Source organism: Mus pahari, chromosome 3, assembly GCF_900095145.1.
Source record: "Mus pahari chromosome 3, PAHARI_EIJ_v1.1, whole genome shotgun sequence".
Lineage (NCBI taxonomy): Eukaryota > Metazoa > Chordata > Mammalia > Rodentia > Muridae > Mus > Mus pahari.
In genome coordinates, this window is record NC_034592.1 from 139,299,170 (window position 1) to 139,314,951 (window position 15,782).

The 15,782-nt window shown below is 46.4% G+C and overlaps 1 protein-coding gene across 3 annotated transcripts in view; it reads right to left on the bottom strand.

Annotated features, from left to right (window-relative positions):
• Window positions 1-936: 936 nt before the first annotated feature.
• Window positions 937-15,782, bottom strand: part of Ndrg3 (NDRG family member 3) — a 67,687-nt gene continuing 52,841 nt past the window's right edge. For 2 of the 3 annotated variants that reach the window (XM_021192097.1, XM_029536307.1), the window contains exons 9-17: window positions 14,250-14,306; window positions 12,500-12,603; window positions 11,376-11,441; window positions 11,209-11,260; window positions 8,813-8,860; window positions 4,966-5,001; window positions 4,798-4,849; window positions 3,517-3,555; window positions 937-2,482 (exon numbers count right to left, since the gene is read on the bottom strand). In XM_021192097.1, coding sequence (XP_021047756.1) covers window positions 2,301-2,482; window positions 3,517-3,555; window positions 4,798-4,849; window positions 4,966-5,001; window positions 8,813-8,860; window positions 11,209-11,260; window positions 11,376-11,441; window positions 12,500-12,603; window positions 14,250-14,306 — 636 coding nt within the window. In that variant the 3' untranslated portion in view covers window positions 937-2,300. The remainder of the gene's footprint in view (window positions 2,483-3,516; window positions 3,556-4,797; window positions 4,850-4,965; window positions 5,002-8,812; window positions 8,861-11,208; window positions 11,261-11,375; window positions 11,442-12,499; window positions 12,604-14,249; window positions 14,307-15,782) is intronic. The other variant, XM_021192099.2, reaches the window with a different exon arrangement.

Sequence of the window (15,782 nt, forward strand, 5' to 3'; positions counted from 1 at the left end):
TGCTGGAGAAAGGCAGCAGACACTGCGCAGTACCCAGGCTGCTCTGCTTCTCTCTAACCCTCTTTTCACTGCGATGACCTCGGGTGGTGGATGAGCTGCCTGCTGCTCAGGCAGCAGGTGAGACAGTGCAGGGGTAGGGGGGCCATCTTGTCTTTTGGGAGTTTGTGGGCTCCTTTGTCTTATTCTAGAGCTTAGAACTGATCCAAAGGGCCCACTTATCTCTGTCCCTAGTCCACTCCTCTTCCTACTGAGAATCTCCTGAGAGAGCAACTGTAGATGCAGCAGCTGGCAGTGCCTTGGGAGGATGATCCAGGGTTCTCTCTTCAGTCAGGTTAGAAGCCTGTGGTCCAGGGCCATCAGTCTGTATGGCAAGTGGGGAGTCCAGAAGGACCAGCAGGTGTAGGTGTATGAGGGCATGCTGGATAGAAGAATGTAAGTCTCCTGGAGGCAATCAGATGGGGTGAGCAGACTAGGTTTCTATGGAACCTTAGAAACCTGATATAACCAACCACGGGTTCCCCTTCTGTGATAAGCAAAGCCCAACTCCATTCTCAGAGGGACCATTCTTTCTACCCAATACGAGATGTGGCCTCCTAAAACCATCCCTTAGAGGATGTAGTATAGCAGCTTCTGGAGAATTATAGCCTGCTATCTTAAGAGGAACCCAGGAAAGTGTTTATAAATTATCACATGGCAGTTGGACCAGGAATTCCAGAGATAGTGGGGCATAAGGAACGAACTAGCTACCTCGGGCTCCAGCTCCTCCTCTTCACAAGCAGCACTGCCCAGCTTCTTGGGAGTTTTGAAGGGAGCAGGACATGTCACGCAGATGGGATAAGTAATCACAGGTAAGAAAATGCAGAGCCTAGAACCAGTGAAGGAAACCCACCCCAAGCCTTGGAGAGTCGCTTCAGAGAAATAACACCAGCAGCCGGGTAACAATGAGACATATACAGCTTTATTTAATCTGTAAAAAGTCACACTCTGGCAGAGTGACACCTTTCTTATCTTAGCAGAAAGCAAGGAGTGTGTGAAAAACCTTTTCTTCAGATTTGGACCCATAGGACCCTGGCTGGGCTCATATGTGGGTACTTCCAGAGTCCTTGGGTGTGGCAGCTTCTCCCCAGAGGGTCTCCCTGGCCGGTATGACCTCATCAAAAACAGACAGGGGGCAAAAATATTTCTACCTGGACAGGGCTGCCCTGAGTTTGTCCCCTTTCCTCCAATAAAGGGACATTACATGCTTAAGACCTTCTCAGAAAGTCACCTTCAAGGTGTCTTGGCTTCCATTTTGTCTTCTGACACCTAGGCTCCACTTATTTATCATGATGGTGTGCTAATAGTCCTTCCTCTTCCCCAGTAAGACCCCCACCATCGATGGCATTTTAAAAATCACTCCATTTTTTGGAACTGAGGGGTGGAGAACCGCTCTGCATCAGACTTCCTGCAGATGCGTGGGGGTCTGGTAAGTGGAATCAGACACTATTGGGACAGCACTTTCTCTCTGCAGACTGAAGCCTGGCCCTTTGTTTTCCAGCTTTCTTGGCTAGTCTAGAGCTTAGGCCAGTTCTCTGGAGAAAACGCCGTGGTGTATCAGACATCATTCACAGGCTTCAGATCCATCCCTCTGACTCACACAATGACAGGGATGGATCCACGTGGATAGGGGAGGTGACTGCCACCCTGCCTGCCTATCTGTGTAATAGTTATCCCTTCTACTGGTCAAGGCAGTCAATGGCCCACACAGTAACTACAGTTTTGCATATTCCTCAGACCCGCTCTCTTCTGAAATCACTCTGCAAATACTGTTTGTTGTCCAAGTGGAACCAAAATCCAATCTTGTGGCCCAACACACCCAGATATCCACTCTGCATATTTCCCTTAAAAAATGCCACTGAGGATTCAAAAAAGTCCCTTTGCAGAAGCACTACAAGAAAGCATGTCTAAAGTCACAGAACTATGCACACACAGACACAGACACGCGTGCTTGCACACATGGAGCTGGGGATTAAAGAATCTCATCAGGTACATATCTGAGGGAGCATAGGGAAAGGCTGGCAAGAGAAGATGTGGAGATCAGGTCAGATGGAGATGTTGGAATGTTACAGTAATGGCATGGGTGTGGCTCTGGTACACACAGAAAGGGTGGAGAGAATGACACTCTCAGCTACTAGAGAGAGATGCAGTGGCCATGCGTGAGGGAAAGGAAGTGGGGGCCAGCTGACGGAATGAAATGTTCTATTACGGAGTGGTCATTTCAAGGAGGAGGGACTTGCATGGTCCAGGGGAGGAGCATCTGCTTAGCAAGACACTTCCATGGTCTGGTGTCTGTCCAGGACATCAGGGGACTCACAAGATTCTTGAGTTCCATCTGACTGACTGCTGGTCACAGGCTGGTTGAAATAAATTTTTTCAGTTCTGATGCTACTGGGGGCCCAGTGGGTTCGTGATCGGGCAAGCCGGGTCATGCTGGCAGATGGTACTGTAACAAAGAACCAAGAGGTCAGGAGGAGGAGCCTGGTGGAGCTCAGACACTCTACAAGGTTCAGCAGAGACTTTCCCTTTCCCAGCCCCCTAAGATGGTGCCCAGGGTGACATAGGTCCCCCACTCTGCACTACCTGCTGCAGTGAGTGACTGTATGTAAGGCTGTCTTGACCCCTGCATCTGGGTTCTCCTCAGATTCTCCTTCAGGGTAGGATGGGAAACCCTACAGAGTAAAGCCTCTCAGCTGTGCCCACGCCATTCATACAGTGATTAGGACAGTGGCTTTGGGANCAGACACTGGTCACCAAACCCTGCAGTGCATGCAAGACTACACCAAGGAAGGACAGCAAACCACACAGGAGGGAAGGATTTCACAGACACAGTGCCAGCCCGATACAACAAGACCGCCATCCGTGTCCACAGGCTGCTGCTGCCCTCTGGGTAGGAGACACGGACGGGTAGAGGGCAGAGAAGGTGTCTTGGAGCTGATCTCTACACAGGGGTGAGGTACGGGTTGTTGGGTTCAGGGATTGAGAGGGGAGGGACTCTGGGGATGTTTAATTTAGACTCCTTTTTTGCTACTGTTACTACTTTGACCGTAAGATCCTTTCAGTATTAGCATGGCCTGCACAGGGCCTTCCCTGAAATGACTCACTATCTTATTCTAGATCATCAGTCACTTCCCTGTAGTTACTGGGATCAACGGATACCACTATCCTCTCACAGCTACTATGTTACCTAGAGTCAAGGCTCAGCAAACAGGTAGTTGTGGTGGCAGTGAGAGGGGCCCTCTCTGCTGAGCTTCTGCTGGGGCTGTCACCCTGGCTGAGGGGAGAGGCTGCCTGGGCAGTTCTAGGGAATCCTCTTTTCTCACAGGGAGCAGGCCTGCTCTGTAGGGTTAACCCTTAGAACACACTGAGCCCTGTTCTATCGGGCTCTCACTGTAGAGGGAACCGCGGACATGCGGCAGGCAGCCAAGGCAGCAGGGAGAGCATAGTTGGGAGGCGGGCATGGCCAGCACAGGAAGGTACCTGACTCGCTGCTGAGGTGACTGAGCTGCACATACGGGACTGGAAGCAGGATGGACACAGGAAAAGGCAGGTTAGTGACCCACAAGGACTAAGTGACAACCTTGGCTGCCTAGATGATGCTAACAGGATATTCGGCCAGGGATGAACATTTCTGTCAAGGTCCCAGAGAAAAGTCTGGTGTAAGCACTTTAATGCCATGTCTCAACAGACCAGGGAACCTATTCCACCCTCATCCTCTATAGTCATCCTACCCTGGACTAGGACCCAGCTGCATCGTCAGGTATTTTTGGGAAAGGATGAGAACAGGCAAGGAGGGGACTCTTCCTCCTGATGAGCCAGAGGGCTGTGTGTAGGCTCGGTTGGTAGCAGCTCACAGACGGGGACAACATAGCCACTCTAGACAAGACACACATGGTCTTCCTGTCCGCTACACTTTTGAACCCAGGGTCCAACTTCTGAGGCAGCTCTCAATGGTCACCCTCCAATGGACAAAGATGGAAATACTGCCTGCTAGGTAGAGTTCTGTACTGGGGTTAAATTCCTTGAGAAGTATAAATTTCTGTGACAAACGAGAAAGCTCAGGGGTCTGAGATATAAGAACCCAACACAGCAGCACATGACATATACACATGTATGGATACACACTGCCAGCTCATCTCTTGGCAGAACAGATTTTACTAATGATACTATTCTTTCCTCCAAGAGTTTCTACTTTGTTTCTGTGGGCACGGAGTACATCTGCTGGGTTCAGATGTACCACATGCTCGCATTCACGGCTAAGGCCGTCAAAGCCTCAGTGGTTAAGATGTGAGCCTTGAGTCAGACGCTGAAGGCTCAGCCACGGCTATGCTGTTTACTGGCTGCCCTAGGAGGCATGCTCAAGATTCTTGAGCCTCAGCGTGCTCAGTGCCAATTCTTAAAGACAGGTATGGTAGCACATACCTTTAATCCCAGCACTCGGGAGGCAGAGGCAGTTGGATCACTGAGTTCGAGGCCAGCCTGGTCTACAGAGTGAGTTCCAGGACAGCCAGGGCTACACAGATACCCAGTCTCAAGGAACAAAGGAAAAGAAACCAACAAAATCAGTCTTAGTCTGAGGACATTCAGCTGTCAGCCTAACTTAAGCACATGCACAGAGGGACGATTGCTCTGCACTCTGCTGATCTCTACCTAAAGGCTGACAAGCACACAGGTCATGTCTTGACAATTGTGGCATCCTAGATACAAACTTATCCTATTACCTATACATTCAGAATAAGTAGAAAACATGTTACTACTCACTGTAGCCCATTCCCTGCAGAAAGTACTTGAAGGCCTCGGTGAGCTTCCCAGGCTATGGGGACAAACAAAGACGGCATTAATTTCTGCATAGGTAGAGAGGTAGAAATGTTTGTGTGTGTGTGCGTGTTTGTGTATGTAATTGTGTAACTATTATGAACACTTCCTTACCTGAACTACTTGGGGCAGTCCTCCACAGTCTGCCATCTAGAAGAGGAAGAACACCCAAGTCAGTGGACCTCCTCTGTGGGGAATGCTCTCACCATCCCACGTCAAAAGAGTAGGGCTTGCTGGGCATGGTGGCGCACGCCTTTAATCCCAACACTTGGGAGGCAGAGGCAGGCGGATTTCTGAGTTCGAGGCCAGCCTGGTCTACAGAGTGAGTTCCAGGACAGCCAGGGCTATACAGAGAAACCCTGTCTCGAAAAATCAAAATAAATAAAGAGCAGGGCTTAATGGTAGGCTCCTTGATGCTTAACTGAATCACCTCTGGATCACTTCAGTGCACTCTATGCCTACACACTGGGAATACCTGAGAGAGATAATCAGGATGCCCATCCACAGGATGTTAAGGCCTGGCTTTCAGGCCTCTCATTGGGCTGACAGTGTTGCTAGCTACACCATTCACCCTGGCCTTGCCTGTACCCAATGAAGCTAATCACTCAGTCCTTGGACACAGGTTTGTGTCACCATGCCTTGCTAGTATGTACTGGAATCCCTCCCCCCCCTTTTTTTTTTGGATTTTCGAGACAGGGTTTCTCTGTATAGCTCTGGCTGTTCTGGAACTCACTTTGTAGACCAGGCTGGCCTCGAACTCAGTGATCCAGCTGCCTCTGCCTCCCAAGTGCTGGGATTAAAGGCGTGCGCCACCACGCCTAGCTGGAATCCCCTCTTAAATCCTGACTCTTGGATATTATCTCAAGGATTCACTGAATAGGTGTGCAATGAGACCAGAGAACTAGCATTTCTAACTCGGTGACAGAGGTGTAGCATCTGTCAGTCTGTACTTAATACTGTTCGCAGTGCGTGTTGGCCAGACAGAAACCAACATCCTCCATCCAGATGATCTGATCTCAGAGAGGGGCTACTCCGCTGACTTGCCTCAATTTAAAGGACTATGAAAGGTCTGGAGATATGGCTCAGTAATTAGAGCATGTGTTGTTCTTCTATAAGACCAGGGTTTTAGCCCCAGCACCCATATGGCAGTTCACACACTCTGCAGTTCCAGATCTAAAGGATTTGACCTTTTTCTGACCTTCTTGGACATCACCAGTCTCGTCAAGCACATACACACACACACACACACACACACACAAATATATACACTTGTAGGGAAAATGCTCATATATATAACATAAAATAATTATATATATTTTATCTAAAATATGTATTTACATTTCGTTGATGGAATTAAGATCCTTTAAATGGGATCCATTATTTAGGACAGAAGGATGTTACAAAAGGCATTAGAATTTGAGCTTAAGAAGGAACAATTTGAGAAAAACAAGTCTGAGAAACAACCACGTAATCTGACAAATATAAAATGGAACTAACTAGTGTAGCTGGGGACTTTTGCAAAGTTTAGAAGCTAAAAACTAGTTAGATGTAAGACACTGCTGCACGGGGCTCTAACTGAAGCCCTTTAACATTTGGGGCAAGGTCAGTCCAGGTTACATAGTGAGTGACCACATAGGGAGCTACTATGTCTTTAAAAGAAGAAGTAGAAGAGGAGGAGGAGGAGCTGGGCGTGGTGGCACACGCCTTTAATCCCAGCACTCGGGAAGCAGAGGCAGGCGAATCTCTGAGTTTGAGGCCAGCCTGGTCTACAGAGTAAGTTCCAGGACAGCCAGGGCTATACAGAGAAACCCTGTCTTGAAAAACCAAAGGGGGGGGGGAGAGGAGGAGGAAGATGAGGAGGAAGAGAAGGGGTCATAAGACTCTGCCCTGCCTAGGGACACTAAAGGCAGTGGAGGGCTGGTGAAGAGGGCGTCATCATCTTCAGTGGACAGCTCCACACCATGCCCATGGGGATGGTCCCCTTCAAGGGTAGTGTGCACTCTTAACCAATGAGCCTTTTCTCCAGTCCCAATTATTTCTTATTTAAAAGTTGCGATTATTTATTTTGTGTGCGTTTATGCACATCATGCCTGATGGTGCGTGCGTGTGGACAAAGATGATAACTGGTGGGAGTCAATTCTCTTCACCATCAACTCAGGTTGTCAGGGTTGTAAGGCATGGCAGTTAGCGCCTTTACTTGCTGAGCCATCTAGGTGGTCTAGTGTTTTGTAAAACTGGGTCTTATGTAGCCTGAACTTGCCATACAGCTGAGAATGGACTTCAACTCCTGATTTTTTACCTCCCAATCCTTTTTTTTTTCTTCTTTGTACTTTTAAATTTGTAAAAAATCAAATTCGGGGCTGGTGAGATGGCTCAGTGGGTAAGAGCACCCGACTGCTCTTCCGAAGGTCCAGAGTTTAAATCCCAGCAACCACATCGTAGCTCACAACCACCCGTAACAAGATCTGACACCCTCTTCTAGAGTGTCTGAAGACAGCTACAGTGTACTTACATATAATAAATAAATAAATCTTTAAAAAAAAAAGAAAAAAAATCAAATTCGAAGCCATAAATTTCTTAGAAGCCCATCAATCCAGAGCACTGTGAGTTCAGTAGCCTCAGAGCACCAAGCCTATGGGTGTTCTGAGAGCTACGTGTTGCTGTGGTAACAGGGTTTCCCTCTGACAAACACTGGAGAGAGAGAGGAAGGGAAGAAGGCTGGAGCCCTGCAGATGATGGAGTCGGAGCAGGGGCAGCTTGCCAGGAGGCCAGTTCCCCAAACACATGAGCAGAGCTCTGTTTGGACAATGATCAGCTGGAACTTCTGTCTGGGAGACACTTATGATACTCTTGATAATCTACAAATGTATAAAAATATAAGTGGCCTAAGAGAAAAATAAACCTGTATCCTTCATCACTTAGATGCTTTACATCACTTTATACTTAGACGCTTCCTTAAAATTACAACAGGGGCCAGGCCTTTAATCCCAGCACTGGAGAAGGAGAGGCTTGCAGATCTCTCTGAGTTTGAGGCCAGCCTGGTCTACAAAGTGAGTTCCAGGACAGCCAAGGCTGTTATACAGAAATATCTTATCTTGAAAAACAAAACTAAACAAAGGACTCAGGAAATAAAGCATTCATTACTTTATTTCTTGTAATTTTGTAATGTTTACTTAATTTTCAGTAGAATAGGAAAATGTTTATAACATAAATGGAGGAAACAGAAACAGGGTTATAGATATTTTCTAATCTTTATTTGCCTGTTTGTTTTGTAGGCCTGGAACTCACTATGTAGTTCAGGCTGCCTTCAAACTTATAGCACTCCTCAGCCTCCTATGACTTGGAATTATACGTATATGCCACCATCCCAGCCGTTTTTTTTTTTGTTTTTTTTTTCTTTTCTTTCTTCATACAGCATCTCTTTGTAGCTCAGGCTAGTCTCAATCTCACTAAAAATCTACTCGTGCCTCCCGAGTGCTGGGATTAAAGGAATGTACCACCATGCCCAGACCTCCAGTTCCTCTGATATTATGATCTAAAATCATATAGAAAATAGACACTAATATTTCACTACATATCTCTTTTTCAGTGGGCAGGATATCAGTAATTTAGAAAATATATTCTCTGGGCTGGTGAGATGGCTCAGAGGGTCTCAGTGCTTGCAGCTGAGCCTCACACCCTGAGTGCCCTAAGACTCACAGGATGGAAGGAGAGGAGGAAGTTGTTCTAACTTCCAAGTGTGCCTTGGCAGGTGTTGTCCCCCAACAATAAATACATAAATGTAATTCATGAATTTTTTCTTATTCTCCCAAAGAGAAAGAGAGAGAGAACAAAAAACAAAAAACAAACTAACAAACAAACAAACTGCCCGTAAGTGGGGAAAGACACAGAGCAGCTTAAACGCAGAGCTGGAAAGTGCCTCAGTTATCACAACGGCCGGCCACGAGAGCAAATACACTACCTTTAGCAACGTTGTATTTATAGGGTCGAGGCGAGAATTACATTCAACCTGAAAAAGAAAACAATTCTATAAACTGCGAGAATTACCATGTTAGCGATCTTACAATGAGATAGATTAGGTCATGTGTGATGTTTAATTGGCTAATGGCTCAGAGTTTATCAAAAAAAAAAAAAATCTGTCATTTCCTTGTCTTTAATGAATAGCACAATGACTCTAAAGTCCATAAGACACCTGGGCAGGCACCTCCCTTCTCAGAGAGGTGAACAGGACTGTGGCCCCNCCCTGCTGGATCTCCTCCATGTCTTCCCAGCACAGCTGGACTAAGTTGTGTCTGCTGGGCCTAAGCCTGTGTCCACCTCCTTGCTCAGCCCCTCCAGCCCGGAGGGGACAGACAGACAGACGGATGGCTGCCACGCCCCAGCTTCTGACTCTTCTTTTTTTTTTTTTTTTTGGTTTTTCGAGACAGGGTTTCTCTGTGTAGCCCTGGCTGTCCTGGAACTCACTCTGTAGACCAGGCTGGCCTCGAACTCAGAAATCCGCCTGCCTCTGCCTCCCGAGTGCTGGGATTAAAGGCATGCGCCACCACGCCCGGCTTGCTTCTGACTCTTCTGACTCAAGAGTCAGACTTCGCTCTGGCTCTCCAGTGTGAAGCTGAATTCTTTGTGACTGTTCCATTGTGATAGTCATCAAAATCAGGGAATGATGGCCTGCCTCATCTCCTTGTTTGTGATCTTGGACCCTTATATCCTTGAGAGTGTCCTCAAAGAAAACAGTTTGGGAAGATTTTCTCTGAGTACATGCCCTATCACTAAGCCACATATCTCCAGCTCCATTTTAATCAAATAATTTTTATCAAACAATTTTAATCAAATTTAATCACTTAATCAAACAACTTTTCCTTATCACATTTTCTAAGAATATACACACAGAAGCTGTGATAAGAGCTGGGGATCCAGGAATGTGTGTGACTATACATCCCAAAAAGGAAAATGAAGTCGGTTCAAAACGGTCACTGCTGTGCACAACGAACACACAGAAGACCAGGAGGGTTTTCAGAGACAGACAAGAAGAGGTGGGTGTCTGGTGATGTGCAGAGGTGGAGAAAGGAGGACTGTGCAGGGCACGCGAGTCATTGTGGTGGCGAGTGTACAGTGCCGACATACACAGAGGCAAATGCCAGGAGGGGAGGCACGGAGCTGACTGAGCTGACAGGGTCTGAGTGCTTTAGCAGTGGCACAAGTGTGGTACTGAAGAGGCAGTGAGTGGTCAGGGAGTGGATCGAGTTACCTAGGCAAGAATCAGCAATTCAGGTGAACTTGGGATCTCAGGATTGCTGAAGGGCAGGCTTACACAACTCTAAAACCAGGAGATGATCGAGAAGCCAAGCTCGGGTCAGAGGCTCAGTCTGCACTATGTGAGGGATAATGCAGGCAGGGTAAACAAATGCATCCTTTTTGTACAGAAAACAGGATTCTACAGGTAGAATTTTAAAATGGATATTTAGTCACAGTGCTCAGAGTATAGTAGATAAGCCATAAATATTTTCTAAGAAATCAACTTCTGTCTCTGCATAATAAACCATGCTTCCCATTCTTCCCTACTTCGTAATTCATATAATGTACTATGTCTCCACGTTTAACGAACCACAGTCACTGAGGCTGTGTGTGTTTTCTGGCAGGGTTGGAGACATGCTAATGCTCTACCTCTAATCACTGGTCCCTGAGACATCTAGAGATAGCATCTGTTACTCCTCAGCACTGAATAGGAGATGCTCAAGAGGATGTTGAATTAGTGAGCACAACCAGGGGCCCAGTAGCACTTGGGGGCTTTCTGCTTGATATCTCGGGAATAACTCTTAAGTGCCTACCATCAGAGGCATGTGGGGCTCTGGCAAGAGAGGTGGGACTGGGATTAGAGAAGTGGGCTCTCTGTATTTCAGATGAGGCCGCACCTCTCTAAAAACAGGAGTGTGGAAGTAAAATAAAAAGGCCTTATTTATTTGGATAAATTATACCTTAAAAAATCATGGAACATGTTATTTAAGCCAACACAAAGGCAAGGCTATGGAAAGGCTTCATACCTACTCAGCAGCTTCTGCACCTACTGGATGTGTGGTGCTAACTTCCCAAGTGGAAGGTGGAGTGTAAACATCTGACAGTTACTGCCAGAGTGGACAGTGGCACACAGAGCCATCAAGGACCACACTGATCAATCTGAGGAGACCTGGTGACACTTCTGGGGAACTGATTTTCAAAGTATGTCACAGTAGAACCTGGTAGATTCGATCAGACACAGCATGACCTAGTGTGATCATGTGTCTACAGTGTCAGCAGGGTGCCTGCCATACACGCTGGACTACACTTCAATCTCAGTTTAATCACATCAGCACCACTTACCACAGCCTCCACAGCAGGTGAGTTGTCCCCCACCACCAGTAAAGTAGAACACCTAGGAACAGGGGGAAGAGCACTCAGTCAGCAAGGAAGCACAAACACTGCACAAACACTGCTGAACAGGCATCAGTGGTGGCAGGCAGCGACTCAGTGGGGAGACAGGCACGTACTTTAGCGTTTTCAATCTGTTATCATTTTGNCCCAGTATTGGTCTTTCAATCTCCAGGTCTCTGCGCCTAGACAAACAAAGCAGAATCAGCATCATTTACATGAAGGAAAACCAGGGCCTTCATGTGTCTCCTGGGCGTGTCCTCCAGAGTGTGATGGTCTAGGAACACTGTCTGTCCTCACACCTGAGGATGGAAGGGCCCCAAGCGGGGCCCTGAGCAGCTGCTTCCATGGCACATGCATGCTACAGAACCTCAAGACTGACTGAATTTCCAAGTAGTCTGTAGAAATGAGCACATTCCCTTGAAGAAGGAATGGTGTACTTTTATGTGGGAATAGAGTTTTACTTATAATAGCTTTACACAGGACTTTTATCTTTTTTACATCAATTAAAAATAGGAAGGCCCTCCAGACCAGATTTAAATCCTGGCATTGCGCCTTCTTAGCTGTGTATCTCTGCCAATGTACAGCTGACTCATACAGCCTTCCCCTCCACATTCCTTCTTTGGAAAACCTATTCCTAGGGTAAGAATCAGTGCTCTCTCCTCAGCCTACCCTTGGACAGGGAAAGAGATGACAGTAAATTTTCAAATAATCAAGGAAAAAGGAGTTGACTTACATCCACATGCTATTCTGCCTACTTCATGACAAGGCGGAGGCAAACAGCATTAAAACCAAGCCCCAGTGACCCCCACCCCCACCCTGTGTCTTCCTACATGTGCTTGGCTTTCCTCTGGACCTCAGTATTACTTGCTTTTTCTGAATATATATGCAAATTTGGCTCTCTTTCTTCCCTTAAGAGAGCCTAGAAACTGCAACTGTTTTTAGAACTTAAAGTATACTTCTTTAAAGCTCTTTTTAAAATCTTTCTCTCTCCCCCCCCCCCTTTTGGTTTTTTGAGACAGGGTTTCTCTGTATAGTTCTGGCTGTCCTAGAACTCACTTTGTAGACCAGGCTGGCCTCAAATCTTTCTTACATCCCTTCCATTCTAGAATGGTCAAACACCATAGGCAATCCCATTATACAACAATGGCAGGAGTCATTTCTCCTCTCTGCTTCCTTGAATGTCAAGCAGATTTTAGAGGTGGACTACACAGTTAACTGAAGGGTTGGGAGACAACTCTACCCATTATAGGAACCCAGGAAGAGCTGGAGGTTTTCTTGATTGATATCTTGAGCAATGTGCAGTCTGTAGGTTTGAATGAGGTCCAAATTGGCCTGCAACTCCTCCTAGAATGAGTGGAAGAAAACACCAGTAAACTGAGCGGCAGAACAAGTTCATCTTATTTAGCTTGTATTTTCAGTGACAAGAGCCACTGTGCTCATGAGGCGGCTGGGGGTGGTACGTAGTTATTAATGTACCAACACACTGAATAGCTAACATCTTCTAAGATCAACAACACTTGTGGGCCCCATCAGAGTCCAGTTTCATATTCTGTGTCAAACCAGGGCACCAACTGGTAGATGGATATACCAAAGATAGGTATATAGAGCAAAAAATGCCAGGTCCAGACAATATATCCTATGATTTTACTTACTTAAAAAAAAATAGGCAAAAGTAAAGAAGAGAGGTAATGGAACAGCGAGTAATTGTGTTTAGGGGATTAATGAATAGGAAGAAGAGAACCACTTTGTTCTCTTTATATGGAGACATTTTGTACAATAATATATGTAGATATATATGAGAATCCATAGGACAAAGGTCAGAGGCATGCACTTATAGTATGTGCGTCACAGTATATGTGACTTATGTCCCCTTTGTCAAGAATACAATATGGACGGAGGTCAGCCACAAAGAACCAGGTTAAAATCTCAGCATTTGGGAAGCTGAAAGAAGAGCATCCAAGTTTGATGCCAATCCTGGGGACAGACATTGTCAAAAGCAAGAGAGCAGGGAATGAGAAGACCTAAAGTGATTGTCTCGAGAAACAGGAAATGGGATGTGTCACAGATTTTCTATAATAAGCTCAAATAAGTTCCTCCTTCTAAATGCATAATATTGGTAAAAATAAAATGAAATAAAAGGAAACAATAAAAGGAAGACTATGACTTTGGAACTAGACACAGATTCAAATGTCAGCTCCATCACTTTCATGTAGACCATGGTGGTATATTATGCTGTGTTTCAGGCCTTCGGTTTCCCTCTCTTAAAATTAAGCCAAGTTGCTGGAGAGATTGCTAAGTGGTTAAGAGAACTGGCTATTCTTTCAGAAGACCAGGCTTATACCACCTACACCAGACAAAATAAAAACTACTCAACACGCACATAACCAGTAGGTGGTGACAGCCTGTTCTATCCCGACCTTCCATTCTCCTTTAGGGCTATTTAGAATTAAGGATGCAGACTAACTGAGCAGCCTCCGTGCCTCCCGTGTCTCTGCCACTCACTTTCCCTTAGAAATCAGGACTGGAGGCAAATCCCCCACCAACAGCTGTCCATCCCAGGACAGCAGTNATCCTGCTGAGATGCCAGTGTCCCTCAGCCCCTGGCTGGATGAGGTCATCTCTAAGCTCCTTTCCCAAGGACAAGCATTCTTTGCTTGCCTCCTCTGAAATTTCTATTCCTGTGAAGCCCTTCCTGAACCTCCTGGTGGCTCTAAAGCTGTCTGGTGAGGCACCGGTGTTGTCAAACATACCCAGATGGCATTCTGCTCACGGGGGACAGGTGGGGAGAGGCTGTTTTCTGTCTCTCTCTCTCTCTGAGGGCCAAGATCTGTGAGGCTGAGAGAAGTCCCTCCCGCAGGTCTGGCCTTTGCAGGCCCACATGCCCTTCTGACTGCACGGACCATGTCCTCTCTCTGCAAGATCCGTGCATTGCAAGGAGCCTCTTTCTCCCCTGAAGCACAGGAGGGCTTTCGTACAAGCACAGAGCTTACCTGACCAAAGTGATGAGCCAGGATTGTGTCCACAATGTTGGTGGTGAAGCCTGAGAGCTAAAAGATACAAAACCGGTGTTAATAGAGTTAGCATGTGTGAGCATTTCACAGGCTAGCCACTAAAGGAAGGTGTACTTTTCTGTCCACACATTATTCCTCAATTAAACAAGAGGTCGCAGGGCATGGTGGCAAACAACTGTAATCCCAGTTACTAGGATGAGAGAGGCTAAGGGAGGAGGACCATAGTTTGAGGTTAGACTGGATGTATAGGAAGTTACTAGTCAGCATATGCTACATAGAGACCATTTTTTTTCAAACCAAACAAACCCTACAAATTTAGTGTGATATATTTGTGTGACACAGTATTTTCAAAGAAACATAGGAAATCTGAAAAAGGTTAAATTTCCATTCTAAGGTAGTATGGCATACTTTGAAATAGGAGCACTGTAGCAGGGTATTTTGTAGTTACACCTACAGACCCATTAATTCAGAAGGCCAGGGTTTAGTTTACTTCAGCACAGGACTTGGAGATTAACACTAGTAACCTTGGGAGACCTTACCTCAAAAAGAAAAAGATATAAGAAAGCTAAAAAGGAGAGAGAGCAGGGGATGGAAAGGGAGAAGTTAGGTTGAAGGAAAGTGTGAGGGAACATGTTAGGTAGTGCTCAGAAATGTGCAGTCTGGGACTGTGGCCTCTGCTGCCTCCTCCCTGCCCCTAGTTCTGCATTTACACTGGGTTGATGGCGGGTAGAGATCGACTTACACCCTGCCCAAGACATCCAAGACACAAAAAATAAGGTTCCTTCCAGTTTTAGCCATCTTTATTTCAGGGAGTGGGAGGAATAGCTATATTTACAGAATGTTCTTACATTTTGAACATTTCTCTCCCAATCCTTCCCATTTCAAAATGATGCATCTCACAGTCTAATAAATGCGGCAATCTGTGTAAATCTGGAGACAGTCTATTTTCAGAAACAAATTTCAGCTCAACTCATCTTGCCAATTCCCTGTGAAGCTTCTGCCTGGGTTCTGGATGGAATTCCCTCTGAGGATTTGGATGAGGTGGAGCTGGGGGATGCAGGGAAGGAGGTGCGGGAGAGCCTTGGCTGAAAGGTTAGGGAAGAAAGATGTCCTGAGATCACCCGTGGGTGTCAGTGAGCCTCAGGCTGCAGTGAGAGAGGAGCATGAGTAACAACTCAGCTCACTTCACGGGCTGTCCTATCCCTAATGCTCAGAGACCCAACGTGTTCTATGAATGTCACCAGGCTGCTCCATGTCTAAGTGTGGGGTCAGTACATTCACGTACTAGACAGACATTTACATAAGTCAGACTGGGGGAGGATCCCACAGCCACTGCCAGGGGAGGCAATATTCTCCAAAGGGAAAGCCATGTGGAGACAGACAGACAGACTCTTCAGACTCTGGTCTGCTGGTAGGCAGAAAATATATGCAGGATTTCATTTGCCTGGAATTGGATAAGTAGATTAGGCTAGCCCGTCCCTGCCTTGAGCAGTGGGATGCCACCATGGCCAG